The sequence below is a fragment of the Mandrillus leucophaeus genome, unplaced genomic scaffold (genome assembly GCF_000951045.1).
Source record: "Mandrillus leucophaeus isolate KB7577 unplaced genomic scaffold, Mleu.le_1.0 Scaffold123, whole genome shotgun sequence".
Lineage (NCBI taxonomy): Eukaryota > Metazoa > Chordata > Mammalia > Primates > Cercopithecidae > Mandrillus > Mandrillus leucophaeus.
In genome coordinates, this window is record NW_012100654.1 from 5,253,164 (window position 1) to 5,268,332 (window position 15,169).

The following is a 15,169-nucleotide window of genomic DNA, read 5'->3' on the forward strand; positions in this document are numbered from 1 at the left end:
GACCCTATCTCCAAAAAAAAAAAAAAAAAAAAAAAGAGGTACCTAAAAAAGAGGAAAATTTTGGGTAGAGAATAAACTGCTCCTGAAACTAAGAATGATCCTAGAAAGAGGCTGGACCTTCGAATGGAAACTCCTTCAATTTCCTGCCACCAAATCTATTAATTCTTGTATTCACACTCATCCTGTCCTCCCTCCAGGTAGGTGAAGGTGATATTCCTCCTCCTATCCAAAGCTAATTTGCTCATATGTGTTTTCATACTGATTATACTGTCTTTATCTTGTATCTTCAACTTCTTTCTGCACTGGATTATTCCTAACAACATTCAAACATGCTAAATATCCTTTCTTGAATCCATGTCACCTTCCAGCTATAAATACTATTTCACTTTCTTACTGATAGTGACAAGAGGCAGATAAATTCCCAGGCAGACATGGACGGGTCCCATTGAAACCTGACCTTCAAGCCAAAGACAGTTTGAAGCCTGAAAACTGAGTTGCTGGTTCCTGATACAGTCCATGACCTGAGTGAGAACTTCTATCTCTGTCTTACCCTCTCTCTCCATTGGTTCCTTTTGGATGATGGCTTTTAACCAATCAAGTGGTGCTTTTTCCAAACCCACCCATGGACCAATCAGCATGCACTCCCCCATTCAAAGCCCGTAAAAAACCCACACTAAGCCTCACAGACAGCTACCCACTTCGGGTCCCTTCTAGGAGCTCAGAGCTTTCCTTCTGCCACTCAATAAAATTCTTCTCTTCTCTGCTTTACTCACTCTCTGGTGTCCACACACCTCATTTCTCTTGGTCATGGGACAAGGACCCGGAACTTGCTGAACTGTGGGTGGTGGGAATGAAAGGGCTGTGACACCCTTGGTCAGCTCACCAAGCTGTGGGCAGCGAGAATAAAAGCCGTAACACGCTCCTGCTCGCTAGACTACAGAAGAAAGAGAGTTGTAACATGCTCCTGCTCGTTGAACGACAGGAGTGAATAGCTGTAACATTTCTGGGGGCTCAGACCTCGGGAATTCCTGAACAGGAGATGTAACATCCCTTAGGGCTCTGCAATTGCTAGCATCTCTGAGTTTTTGGGTGCCACCGTGTTCCCCTTGTCTAGATGCCACACCCAACACAGAAGCTGCTCGCTGCATGCCTAGTCCAGTCATGGGCTGAGCATGGAGCTGGGCACAGCATGGAAGTAGGCACAGGATCTGAGCAGGTGGGAGCCAAGTGCAGCCTACCAGGCTGAGCAGGTGGAGCAAGCCCAGTGGGCCAGAGCAAGGCCCGAACAGAGGCGGCAGTGGCCACAGAGATTTCTGGCTGACAAAGCAGCACCAAAGGAATCCTGTAGCATTTACTTCTCAGTGTCCTCCAATCAGTCTTCAGCCTCCACCATTCTACCATAACTGATATAATCATACCAGTGACCTCCTTGTTGCTATATTTAATAGACATCTGTCACCCCTATCTTAATCTCCCACTCAGTAACATTTATCACGCTGAATGAATCCCTTCTTGAAATCCTCTTGGTATCCAAGATAGCACTATTACCACTTTGGCCATTCCTTCTTAGTCTTATTTGTGGGCTTTTCCTCTTTGCCTATCTTTTAAATCCTGGCACTCCTTGAAGTTTGAACCTATCCTCCCACCCCACTTTTTTTTTTAACCTTACTCTTATCTTACTAGCTTTTAGTTATCTATCTTCATTTCATGGCTTATTGCTACCCATATACTAATGACTCCAGATCTATATCTATAGTGCAAACATTTCTTCTACGCTCTAATCCTGTATTTCCAAATAACTGTTTGGTAACTCCAATTAAATATTCCAACTACATATAAAATGCAACATGTTCAAAACTAAATTTATCAACATTGCCCCAAACTGGCTTTTCCTCAGTATCTCAGTTAATGACCCCACTGTCTACCCAGTTGCTCAAGGTTCAGAACACTACATTAAACCTTGACTTATCTTCTCCCTTACTTAACATATGTAACCATTCTAAGGTTTGTTAATTCAACCAGGGCCAGATTAGGGTGAACTGAGTGAGGCACTCATCTCAAGCACTAAATGTAAGCAAATATCAAAAAATTCAGTAATCAAAATAAATATTATCCTTGCCTCATCTGAACACAATCCTTTTCTCTACATTATAGAAACATCATTGAGAAATTAAAATCTAGCAATTATTCATCTGTTAAAATGTTTTGAGAGTTCCCCACTCTCCCTCACAATGAAGTTCTAATTCCTTGCTGGTTTAAAAGGCCCTTCATTATCTGGTTTCTGGCAGTTTCTCCTCTTTATCATTCTCTTTCATGCTTTAAGTAATCCGAATGCCTTTAAAGCTTTTAAACATGTCATGCTATTTCTCAGCCTCTTGTCTTACAGCTACTGTGTCCTCTTTCTGCATCACTTATAATTTCTTTATTGATTAACTGCTGTTCGGCCCTTAGGTCTCACCTTAAATGTCATTTCTTTAGGCAAACTTTTTACAACCCCCAAAGTATTATTTATTTATTTATTATTTTATTCATTTATTTATTTATGAGATGGGGCTTGTTCTGTTGCCCAGGCTGAAGTGCAGTGGCACAATCATGGCTCACTGCAGCCTTGACCTTCCAGGCTCAAGCGATCCTCCCATCTCAGCTCCCAAATAGTTGGGATCATAGGTGTGTGCCATCATATTCCACTAATTTTTAAATGTTTGTATAGATGGAGTCATGCTATGTTGTCCAGGATAGTCTCAAACTCCTGAGCTCACGCAATCCTCCTGCCTCGGCCTCCCACAGGTGTGAGCCACTGTGCCCAGTCCCTCAAGGTCTTAATTAAACATTCCTTTTATGTGGTTCCCATAGCTCTCTCTGTACTTTCCTAGATCATACTATATTGATCTGGGAAATACTGATCATACTATATTGTAAATTCCTTTTACTTGTTTGCCTTCCTCTCTCTACTGAACTATATAGCTCTTTGGGAACATGAACTCTCCAGGTATCCAATTCACCAGTGTGATCCCAGTACCTAGCACATAATATGGCACACAACAGGTTCATTAAATGTTGGTTAAATAAATGATTGAATGAAAAAATAAATTAATTGGCTGGGCGCGGTAGCTCATGCCTATAATCCTAGCACTTTGGGAGGCCGAGGCGGGTGGATCACAAGGTCAGGAGATCGAGACCATCCTGGCTAACACGGTGAAACTCCGTCTCTACTAAAAACACAAAAAATTAGCCAGGCATGGTGGCGGGTGCCTATAGTCCCAGCTACTTGGAAGGCTGAGGCAGGAGAATGCCAGGAGGCAGAGCTTGCAGTGAGCCAAGATCATGCCACTGCACTCCAGCCTGGGTGACAGAGTGAGACTCTGTCTCAAAAAAGAAAAAAAAAAAAAAAGAAAAAAGAAATTAATTATAGTAAAAGATCAGAGAATTGAGTTATTGATTAGTACCCAGAAAACTGAAGCTGATGACTAACAATGACAGCTAGCACTTAACATTTCATAATTTATAAAACATTTCATTTATATCGTCTCTTTTTTATCTTCATAATTACTCTATTATGTAAATATTATTATCATGCAAATATTCGGGAAAATATTTGGCTTTGAATGAAGAAGGAAGTAGGGAATATATTATCACAGCTCACCTATAATAAATTTCCTTGGCATTGGGAATTCTGAGTACTACTATCACCGCCCTCCCATCCACTCCCTGTTAGATAATACACTGAACATTGAGTCTCTGGGCTGTTTTTCCTCTGTTGAGCTCTTTATGGGTTTGCACTGGATATCTTCCAGGGGGGTGTCACGCTGAGGCTCAGAGTGAGAACAGGTTTCCAGGTCAATGATTAGAAATAATCATGCCCAAGTTTTCCCTCAGGCTGTGTAAAATAAGGAACACCATATCCCTCTTCTCTTCCAGGACTGGGTTCTCAGGGATAAAAAGAACGCCACTTGATTTAAGTTGCATTAATTTTCACCTACTTATTCACCTCCTCTTATTCTCTTTACTCAAGGGCAGATTCTTTGGGGGCACTCCAGGGGGGCACTACAGAGCAGGGCAGAAATAGCTAAACCTAGAAGCTGTTTTAAAAGGCTTAGAGAATTTAAAATCTTTTCCAATTACCAGATAAATAAGTATCATATGAAGTAAACTAGTTTGAAAGAGGGTTATCTTCCTTGCTTCCCTATATATTGTAGTGCAGAGCAGTGGATCTCCACCTTGAGTATACATTAGAATGACCCGAGATACTAAGAAATGCCCAAGTCCCTGACTGGCTCAGAGTTTGATCTTTTTTAAGGCTCCCCAGAAAACATCTATGCAACCTTGGACACTTTTCTTAAAGTTTCTGACTTCATTCAGAATCTACCTCCAAAGTTGAGGGGAAACCCTTACAATAACTGTTACCCAATAGGCCCTAGTGTGAGGATTGAATGAAACAGCTTGTGTAAAGTGCCTACATGATGCTTTACATGTGACAGGTATCAATGATTACTAGTTTCCTTTGCTTCACTGAACTTACCAAGTGCAATTACCATGAGCAATCCTGGAACTCCAAAAGCCAATGCATAGCAGTCTTCTCCAAAACACTGCACATCTCCTAAAGAAAATGAGATGTGAGGAGGAAAGTAACTCTGAGTCTTGAATATTTGATGTTTTATTCTACAAGTTCAGGTTGTCAAATAAACCTGAGCTTGCAGAATAGACATAACCATCCTCTTTCCTCCCATCACCCAATCCATAATTCTTCCTTTGGGCCAGACAAATCAAGACTAAAATAAATTTTCACAGGTTATCAAGCTCTTATAAAAGGAGACGATGGACAGGAGAAAGTCTTGAACAGCTTTTTGGCTGACCAGAGCAAAGCCTTTTCCCATCAGAAAAGATCCTAACCTCTCAGCATGGGTGTGATAAATGTAGAAATCAAGCTCCCTGCATTGATGGACAGGTAGAAGACTGAGAAGTATCTAGTCCGTTCCTCTGCCTGAAACAAACAGGATAAATCATCAGTGCAATGTGTCCCCTAGCTCCAGCCCCATTCCATGTTCAGATTCAGAGCTGAAGGTACATACAAAGAGAAAGATTCAGATATTGCCTCCATAATACCTGAATTTCATATTATTAATAGATATTTAAAAACACGGCTGGCTGACCCCAATCATTTACTCACCTTTCAAACTCCAGAGCAGCTTTAACATTCTTTTCCTCCCTTTGCATAGGTTAAAAATAATCTTCCTGTCTTCAGTGCCACTACTGTGTCCTGTATATAGCTATTTGAATATTAATGTCTTTGCATTAAATGTCTGCATTTGTGTGTGTGTGTGTGTGTGTTTTGTTTTTGTTTTTGTTTTTCTGAAATGGAGTCTCACTCTGTTGCCCAGGCTGGAGTGCAGTGGCGCAATCTCAGCTCACTGCAAACTCTGCCTCCCGGGCTCAAGCCATTCTCCTGCCTCTGCCTCCCATAAATGTCTGTTTTGTCAGTATGTTGTGAGTTTCTTTAGAGCAGAAATTTTATCTTACTAATTTCTGTAATCCCCAGTACCTTGCACAGCATCTGACATATATTAGGGACTCGATAAATGTTTATTGACTGTATTAACTAAGTGAATGCCTGATTTAGTTAAATAATAGATTTTGTGGTGGGAGTGTATGGTAGGAATAGTACCAGAACATAGGACAGTAGAGTCAACTGTTAATGAAGCAGGATAGTTCACCTAGTGCTTAAGGGAGATCTGCCAGAGAGTCTAAAAAGAAATCAGCAGGCTTAGAAGTGGCTAGTAGAAACCTGGAGGCGGATTCGTCCTACTAAGTGAAATATCTTTGTGGAGCAGTTATCAAATGAAACAACTTTCAAATAAAGTTGCTGATGTTTCATTCATTATACACTGACATGCTTCATTCTGACACCCCAGATCTCTCCCTGCCACATTAGAACAACAAGTCCTTCCCCATTGTCTATTTATAGTGTGTTTTGTTTCCTCTCCTGGTTTCAATTTAAACCTTATTCCACTCATCTAATTTGTATAGTTCGTCATACATAGGGTCCCACTTGCCAAAAGTTGGTTCTTTCTCCAAAGTCAGCAAGCAATTATGATCTATGGACTCTTGGACAGATAAAGATTATAAAATAACCCAAATGGCCTGAAAGGTGGGAAAAACACTAGAAGACAGGACAGCATAGCAGAGGCAGAAAGAGATAATAGGCATTATATCAGGGTAGAAGAGGGAAAAGGAAAGAGAGAGAGAGAGAGAGAGGGGGGCGGGGAAAGAGAGAGAGAGAGAGAAGTGGTGAGGGGGAAAAAGAGAAACTGGAAAAAAGATAAACAGAGAAGACGGAATGGATACATGAAGACAGACAAAACTGAAAACTGGAAACAAAAGTGAGGAAGCCAGAAATGTTGAAAGATCTAGAAATAGACTACTTCCTTGCCTATTTGTCACTGCTTTCTCATAGAGGCCCATTTATTTTTCACTACTGGTAATGGAAAGTATTTAGGAAGAGAGGGAATGATCAGCCAGGGAAATTCATCTATAGACATTCATTATGTTTCCTTGCAATTGGTCATTTTCCCCTTTCATGGAATCTCAAAATGAGATGCTTAAATCATCTCTATACTACTCATCACCTCCCATTCCCAAAGTGCTTACCATATCTCTTCCTAAACACCTCAAGTTAGAGTAAACTTAACAATTGTTTGAAGTTTTTCCACCCATCAGGCAAAACACTGGCTTCTTGGAGGCTTTCACTCATTGGTCTCAGGTTTAATCACTGACATCCTTCCAGCATCTATAAGCAGCTATAGTATTCTCCTTAGTTCGTATCCAGACTAACCATCCCCGTTTCCTTCAACCTTTCCGAATAAGACATGCCTTTTAGTTAATCTACCACCCTGGTCTCTTTCCTTTGAAACTGTTTCAGTTTTCCTCACTATTAATGACCAGTATCCAGCATTGAATACAACTGCTCAGGTAAGATCTGATCAGTAGATTACTTCAATCTTGGCAAATGGCTACCTGCCAGGTACCACTGTTAATGCTGGCTCTATATTCTTGAAAATACAAAATAACAGGATTCTTACATGTTTTTCTTCAAACTGGTCTCCACCAAAAGCTGCCACACAGGGTTTGATGCCTCCTGTCCCCAAAGCTATTAGACTCAGGCCGACTAATGATAGGACTCTGAAATGGAGAGGTGAGAATGCCAACCATGTTGATACTAAATGCACCTGTAGAGATGGACTACATAGCTGCAGAGGGGAAAAAATGTGTACAAGGGCAAAGATTCCCTTCACATTTCTACCCCATGGGTACTTTCCATTTGCCTTTATTCCTAGGAGGTATTCATGGGCACTTACCATATTTATGATCCTTTGGCTTCTGCAAGAAAGTATGCATTACGTGGGAAGATTTCATCCCTGGTAGTTCCATTTACCCCTTATGAGCATCCGATAGAAACAGATACTGAAGGAACTCCAAAGTTAACACACTGGTTCCCAATCTTGTTTTAGTCAAAGGAGTACTTCAACAGAAAGACCTTTTAAGGACCCTGATCTCACATATCCTCACCAAAATTTAAAAAAATATATAAAATGTTCAAATTCATCATAACTAATAGCAACAGTGTCAAAGATATTTGACAGGACACCAATAAGAAAGTAGTATTTATTAAATATCAAGGCCAGGTGCAGAGACTACGCCAGCACTTTGAGAAGCCGAGGCGGGTGGATTACCTGAGGTCAGGAGTTCAAGACCAGCCTGGTCAATGTGGTAAAACCCCATCTCTACTAAAAACACAAAAATCAGCCAGGTGTGGTGGCGGGCACCTGTAATCCCAGCTACTCGGGAGGCTGAAGTGGGAGAATCACTTGAACCCAGGAGGCAGAGACTTCAGTGAGCTAAAATCACCCCACTGTACTCCAGCCTGGGCAACAGAGCAAGACTCTGTCTAAAAACAAACAAACAAACAAAATTTCTAACTCATAGGATAAATACATGTACACAGGCACACAGGTGCATTATAACATGAATACATATAAACTGCTTCGTGAACAGCTGTAATCCTCTCTACTGACTGAACAAACAGACATCAGAATTTATCAAATGCCTCTGATCCCATAAACATCAATAGCAACTGAAATATATGGAACTACACATAAATGTAAATATTCGAAGCTTTGAGTATGACTTCTACAATTAATTATAAGGAAACATTATAGACTTTTTTTTTTAACCCTGGTAAAGTATGGTTGCATGGATGAATAAAAAGGTGAGGGAATATGTAGGGTGTGAAGGTTTTGTTTATTTTCAAGCATATGAAGAGGATACTAACTAGGCATTCCACAAGTCCCAAAAACAGATGAGCTCAGATAAAGCAGGAAAGAGTTCAACTGGTTATAAGACTGTTTTTCTTAACCTCTTTTGTAGTAAAACTGTAGATTGGAAATAAAGGGACATCTCTGGTAATTAAAATAGAAAATCATTTGTAACGAATGTTTGAGAAAAGTAGTTTAGTTGATTCCATGATTTTACTCACGTGTGTACCACTTGTCCTCCCAATATTGGTAAGGCACCCAAGGACTTGATCACATGGCCAAGCACATACACCAAGGAGAGATAGATGATTGTCCTGTTGAGAGAGCTAAATCAGTCAGTCTAAAACCAGAACTGAGAGACTTGAATAATACAGACTTAGGGTTCATACTGTTCTCAGTGTGGGGATAAATGGAGGAGGAGGAGGAAGGAGTGGAGGAGGAAAGAATTATCTGAGAAATCCAAATAGAGACAATAATGGTGAGTGAAGTAAACAGACTAGGAAAAAGGAGTGGAATTCTTCACTCTGTAGTGTTCAAGTTCCCTTCCTATACCCACCTTCCCCTTTCCTTCTACCCACTCACTTCACACATACACAGAGAAACTCTACTTTGTACGGACATGACAAGAACAAGGTGGATTTGTAGCAAAAGTAATAATGTTTTAAAATGGGAGAACCAGTAGAAGAGGATATTTGGACTTTAGGCGTTTTTCTCAAGGAATGTCTTTTGCTGTAGGGAGCAAGAGGGGTCAAGGAAGAACTTCAAGTAAACAGGAATGGCTAACCCAACGACTTCCTCAAAATTAAAGAAGCACTGGGAGGTAAAAAGCTCTCAGGTTCAGCCTGGGTAACTTGGATTCTTGGATTAATTGTAATCCTCACCACAGTTTCTTCAGGGACAAGTTAACAAGGGTAAGAAAGGAGGCAGGGACTTAGAATAGACTGTCCAGTTATGAAAACCATGCAGTTGGAAGGAACATTCTGTTGTATTGTTTTCTCAAAGAACTTGAACAGCAAATAGAAAGTAGAAGAATAAGGAACTCCACTAAGAACATATAGAGAGATTCACACATTAGAATATGGCACACTACAACATATATTCCTTATGTGTACTACCACACCAGCATTCCTACACACAAGTAGAATGTTAGCATTATAATGAACCTTGGAAATTATACAGTTTACACCTGCAATTTTTAAGATGTTATATGCTAATGTGGAATGCAGAGAATAGAATGGAATAAAGATAGCAAAGAGAGGCCGGAGATGTCAAAACTCTCAGGATGTGGATTTCTCATTCTAAGTGCCTAATCCTTGGGTCGGCTTTCTAGGGCAGGGACCTTAAAGGGTCTGGTGGGTAGGGGGCAGGAAGTTAGGTAACTAGGCTGGGCACGGTGGCTCACGCCTATAATCCCAGCACTTTGTGGGGCCAAGGCAGGTGGATCACGAGGTTAGGAGATCGAGACCATCCCGACTAACATGGTGAAACCCTATCTCTACCAAAAATACAAAAATTAGCTGGACATAGGGACATGCGCCTATAATCCCAGCTATGCGGGAGGCTGAGGCAGGAGAATTGTTTGAACCAGGAAGTCAGAGGTTACAGTGAGCCAAGAGATGGTGCCACTGCACTCCAGGCTGGTGAGAGAGCAAGACTCCATCTCAAAAAAAAAAAAAAGAAGTTAGGTGACTAATGTAGGACTAATTAACATCAGGGGAGGGGACAAGCTTTCCCAAAAGATCTTGTAACATCTTCTAGAGAAAGGTTCTCCTTGTTGTAATAAGAATAAATAGCAAGAAAGGGAATAAAAAGGAACAGAAAAAAAATGCTAGCTATCATGAACCCCAAACAGATTATCTATCTTAGATCATCATAGAGGGGAAAAAAAGGAGTTTGAGCCAAAGTGATAAAGTCTGGGTAGTAAGATCAGTATCGAATTGATGGACTAAATCAGGGGTGTCCAATCTTTTGGCTTCCCTGGGCCACATTGGAAGATGTATTGTCTTGGGCCACACATAAAATACACCAACACTAACAATAGTTGGTGAGTTAAAAAAAAAAAATTATCATAATGTTTTAAGAAAGTTTACAAATTTGTATTGGGCCACATTCAAAGCTGTTCTGGGCTCCATGTGGCTTGCAGGCTGTAGGTTGGACAAGCTTGGACTAAATGAATGACAGAAATATAAGTAGTTTAGGAGGAAAATAGGCAACCTTATAGATAAAAACAAAACAAAACAAAAAACAAAACAAAACAAAAAACAAAACAAAACAAAAAACAAATAAACCCTCATAGGAAATAGTTTAGATATGAAGGATATCAGAGAGGAAACTAACGGCAGGAAACTAATAGGAGGAGCAAGAAGTCAAGAGACCTGAAAATTCTGCATTTGAAATGAGATATTAGGGTCATTGTAATCCCAACCACAGGACACAGAAATGCTTTAGGTTGACTTCACTAATCCTTCAATTTTACAAATCAAGAAACTGAAATCCAGACAGGTCAAATGACATTTCTAAACAGTGACTTTTGGGCTAGTTGCAGTGGCTCACCCCTATAATCCCAGCACTTTGCAGGGCTGAGGTGGATGGATCACTTGGGGTCAAGAGCTCAAGATCAGCCTGGCCAACACGGTGAAAACTCACCTCCACTAAAAATACAAAAATTAGCCAGGCATGGTGGTGCGTGCCTGTAATCCCAGCTACTTGGGAGGCTGAGATGGGCAGATCACTTGAACCCAGGAGGCGGAGGTTGCAGTGAGCCAAGATCCCACACCACTGCACTCCAGCTTGGGAGACAGAACGACACTCCATCTCAAAGAAATAAAAAAATAAATTAATTAAATAAATAAATAAAAATAAATAAACAGTGACTTTCTTTTATTGTAGAGATGAGGTCTTGTGATGCTGACCAGGCTGGTCTCAAACTCCTGGCCTCAAACAGTCCTCCTGCCTCAGCCTCCCAAAGTGCTAGGATTACAGACATGAGCCACTACACCTGGCCCCAAAGTGACATTTTAATTAGTATTAGGGTTAGGTGTAGAGCTTCTATATTTAACTCATAACCCAGCATTCCTTTGGTTTTATCACAAACAAGTTAATGTGGAAAAAGGAAATGGAAGAGAAAGAAGTAATATATTTTATTTCAGCATAAGAATATAAAAAGCCAGAGCCATTTTTAGTAGGAGCTTAGGAACCGAGAAGAGGTATATACAGAGGTTGAGAGTGTGTAGTGATAGAAGAGGAAGAGACCTTGCATGAAGAAAAGAAGGTCAGTTCAGATCAGACAAAAAAGAGGAGAAAGGACATACTATGGAGACCCACTGGGAGAAAGAGAAAAGATAAGTGTGGAGAAGACATTCAAAAGCATAATAACTCCAAGATGGCCAAATAGGAACAGCTCCGGTTTGTAGCTCCCAGCGTGGTCGATGCAGAAGATGGTGATTTCTGCATTTCCAACTAAGGTACGTGGTTCACCTCACTGGGACTGGTTGGACAGTGGGTGTAGCCCATGGAGAGTGAGCCAAAGCACGGTGGGGCATCGCCTCACCCGGGAAGCACAAGGGGTTGGGGGATTTCCCTTTTCTAGCCAAGGGAAGCCATGACAGACTGTACCTGGAAAATCGGGACACTCCCAACCAAATACTGTGCTTTTCCAATGATCTTAGCAAATGGCACACCAGGAGATTATATCCTGCGCCTGGCTCAGTGGGTCCCATGCTCACGGAGCCTTGCTCACTTCTAGTGCAGCAGTCTGAGGTTGACCCGCAAGGCAGCAGCCTAGCAGGGGGAGGGGGCATCTGCCATTGCTGAGGCTTGAGTAGGTAAACAAAGCAGCCAGGGAAGCTTGAACTGGATGGAGCCCACCACAGCTCTGCAAGGCCTGCTGCCTCCATAGACCCCACCTCTGGGGTCAGGGCATAGTGGAACAAAAGGCAGCAGAAACTTCTGCAGACCTAAACGTCCCTGTCTGACAGCTGTGAAGACAGCAGTGGTTCTCCCAGCATGATTTTTGAGCTCTGAGAAAGGACAGACTGCCTCCTCAAGTGGGTCCCTGAAGCCCATGTAGCCTAACTGGGAGACATCTCTCAGTGGGGACTGACTGACACCTCATACAGGCAGGTGCCCCTCTGGGACGAAGCTTACAGAGGAAGGATCAGGCAGCAATGTTTTCTGTTCTGCAATATTTGCTGTTCTGCAGCCTCCACTGGTGATACCTGGCAAACAGGGTCTGGAGTGGACCTCCAGCAAACTCCAACAGACCTGCAGCTGAGGGACCTGACTGTTAGAAGGAAAACTAACAAACAGAAAGAAATAGCATCAACATCAACAGAAAGTACATCCACACCAAAACCACATCTGTAGGTCACCAGCATCAAAGACCAAAGGTAGATAAAACCACAAAGATGGGGAGAAACTAGAGCAGAAAAGCTGAAAATTCTAAAAACCAGAGCACCTGTTCTCCTCCGAAGGATTGCAGCTCCTTGCCAACAATGGAACAAAGCTGGACGGAGAATGATTTTGATGAACTGACAGAAGTAGGCTTCAGAAGGTTGGTAATAATAAACTTCTCGAAGATAAAGGAGGATGTTTGAACCCATTACAAGGAAGCTAAAAAACTTGGGAAAGATTAGATGAATGGCTAACTAAAATAAACACTGTAGAGAAGACCTTAAATGACCTGATGGAGCTGAAAACCATGGCATGAGAACTATGTGATGTATGCACAAGCTTCAATAGCCAATTCAAACAAGTGGAAGAAAGGGTATCAGTGATTGAACATCAAACGAATGAAATAAAACAAGAAGAGAAGTTTACAGAAAAAAGAGTAAAAAGAAATGAACAAAGCCTCCAAGAATATAGTACTATGTGAAAACACCAAATCTACATTTGATTGGTGTACCTGAAAGTGACAGGGAGAATGGAACCAAGTTGGAAAACACTCTTCAAGATATTATCCAGGACAACTTCCCCAACCTAGCGAGGGAGGCCAACATTCAAATTCAGGAAGTACAGAGAACACCACAAAGATACTCCTTGAGAAGAACAACCCCGAGACACCTAATTGTCAGATTCACCAAAGTTGAAATGAAGGAAAAAATGTTAAGGGCAGCCAGAGAGAAATGTCAGGTTACCCACAAAGGCAAGCCCATCAGACTAACAGCAGATCTATTGGCCAGAAGAGAGTGGGGGAATTAAACACTCTTAAAGAAAAGAATTTTCAACCCAGAATTTCATATCCAGCCAAACTAAGCTTCATAAGTGAAGGAGAAATAAAATCCTTTACAGACAAGCAAATGCTGAGAGATTTTGTCACTACCAGGCCTGCCTTACAAGAGCTTCTGAAGGTAGCACTAAATGTGGAAAGGAACAACCGGTACCAGCAACTGCAAAAACATGCCAAATTGTTAAGACCATCAATGCTAGAAAGAAACTGCATCAACTAACAGGCAAAGTAACCAGCTAACATCATAATGACAGGATCAAATTCACACATAACAATATTAACCTTAAATGTAAATGGGCTGAATGCCCCAATTAAAAGACACAGACTGGCAAATTGCATAAAGAATCAAGACCCATCAGTGTGCTGTATTCAGGAGACCCATCTCAAGTGCAGAGACACACATAGGCTAAAAATAAAGGGATGGAGGAAGATCTACCCAATCTACCAAGCAAATGGAAAGCAAAAAAAAGCAGTGGGTACAATCCTAGTCTCTGATAAAACAGACTTTAAACCAACAAAGATCAAAAGAGACATGGAAGGCCATTACATAATGGTAAAGGGATCAGTTCAACAAGAAGACCTAGCTATCCTGAATATATATGCACCCACTACAGGAGCACCCAGATTCATAAAACAAGTCCTTAGAGACCTACAAAGAGACTTAGACTCCCACACAATAATAATGGAAGACTTTAACACCCTACTGTCAATATTAGACAGATCAATGAGACAGAAGGTTAACAAGGATATCCAGGACATGAACTCAGCTCTGCACCAAGTGGACCTAATAAACATCTACAGAACTCTCCACTCCAAATCAACAGAATATACATTCTTCTCAGTACCACATGGCACTTATTCCAAAAGTGACCACATAGTTGGAAGTAAAGCACTCCTCAGCAAATGTAAAAGAACAAAAATCACAACAAACTGTCTCTCAGACCATAGTGCAATCAAATTAGAACTCAGGATTAAGAAACACACTCAAAACCACATGACTACATGGAAACTGAACAACCTGCTTCTAAACGACTACTAGGTAAAAATGAAATGAAGGCAGAAATAAAGATGTTCTTTGAAACCAATGAGAACATTGGCTTTCAAATGTTGAAAGCCAAATTGACACAACATACCAGAATCTCTGGGACACATTTAAAGCAGTGTTTAGAGGTAAATTTATAGCACTAAATGCCCACAAGAGAAAGTAGGAAAGATCTAAAATTGACACCCTAACATCACCATTAAAAGAACTAGAGAAGCAAGAGCAAACAAATTCAAAAGTTAGCAGAAGGCAAGAAACAACTAAGATCAGAGCAGAACTCAAGGAGATAGAGACACAAAAAACCCTTCAAAAAACCAATGAATCCAGGAGCTGGATTTTTGAAAAGATCAACAAAATTGATAGACTGCTAGCAAGACTAATAAAGAGAAAAGAGAGAAGAATCAAATCGACACAATAAAAAATGATAAAGGGGATATCACCACCAATCCCATAGAAATACAAATTACCATCAGAGAATACTGTAAACACCTCTATGCAAATAAACTAGAAAATCTAGAAGAAATGGATAAATTCCTGGACACATACACCCTCCCAAGACTAAACCAGGAAGAAGTTGAATCTCTGAATAGA

General features: G+C 41.0%; 1 protein-coding gene across 2 annotated transcripts in view; it reads right to left on the minus strand.

The window, feature by feature from the left end:
- Positions 1-15,169, minus strand: part of SLC15A2 (solute carrier family 15 (oligopeptide transporter), member 2) — a 52,466-nt gene that overhangs the window by 25,838 nt on the left and 11,459 nt on the right. The window contains exons 4-7 of one of the 2 annotated variants that reach the window (XM_011971588.1): positions 8,531-8,623; positions 7,077-7,176; positions 4,891-4,981; positions 4,520-4,597 (exon numbers count right to left, since the gene is read on the minus strand). In XM_011971588.1, the coding sequence (XP_011826978.1) occupies positions 4,520-4,597; positions 4,891-4,981; positions 7,077-7,176; positions 8,531-8,623 (362 nt within the window). The remainder of the gene's footprint in view (positions 1-4,519; positions 4,598-4,890; positions 4,982-7,076; positions 7,177-8,530; positions 8,624-15,169) is intronic. The other variant, XM_011971589.1, reaches the window with a different exon arrangement.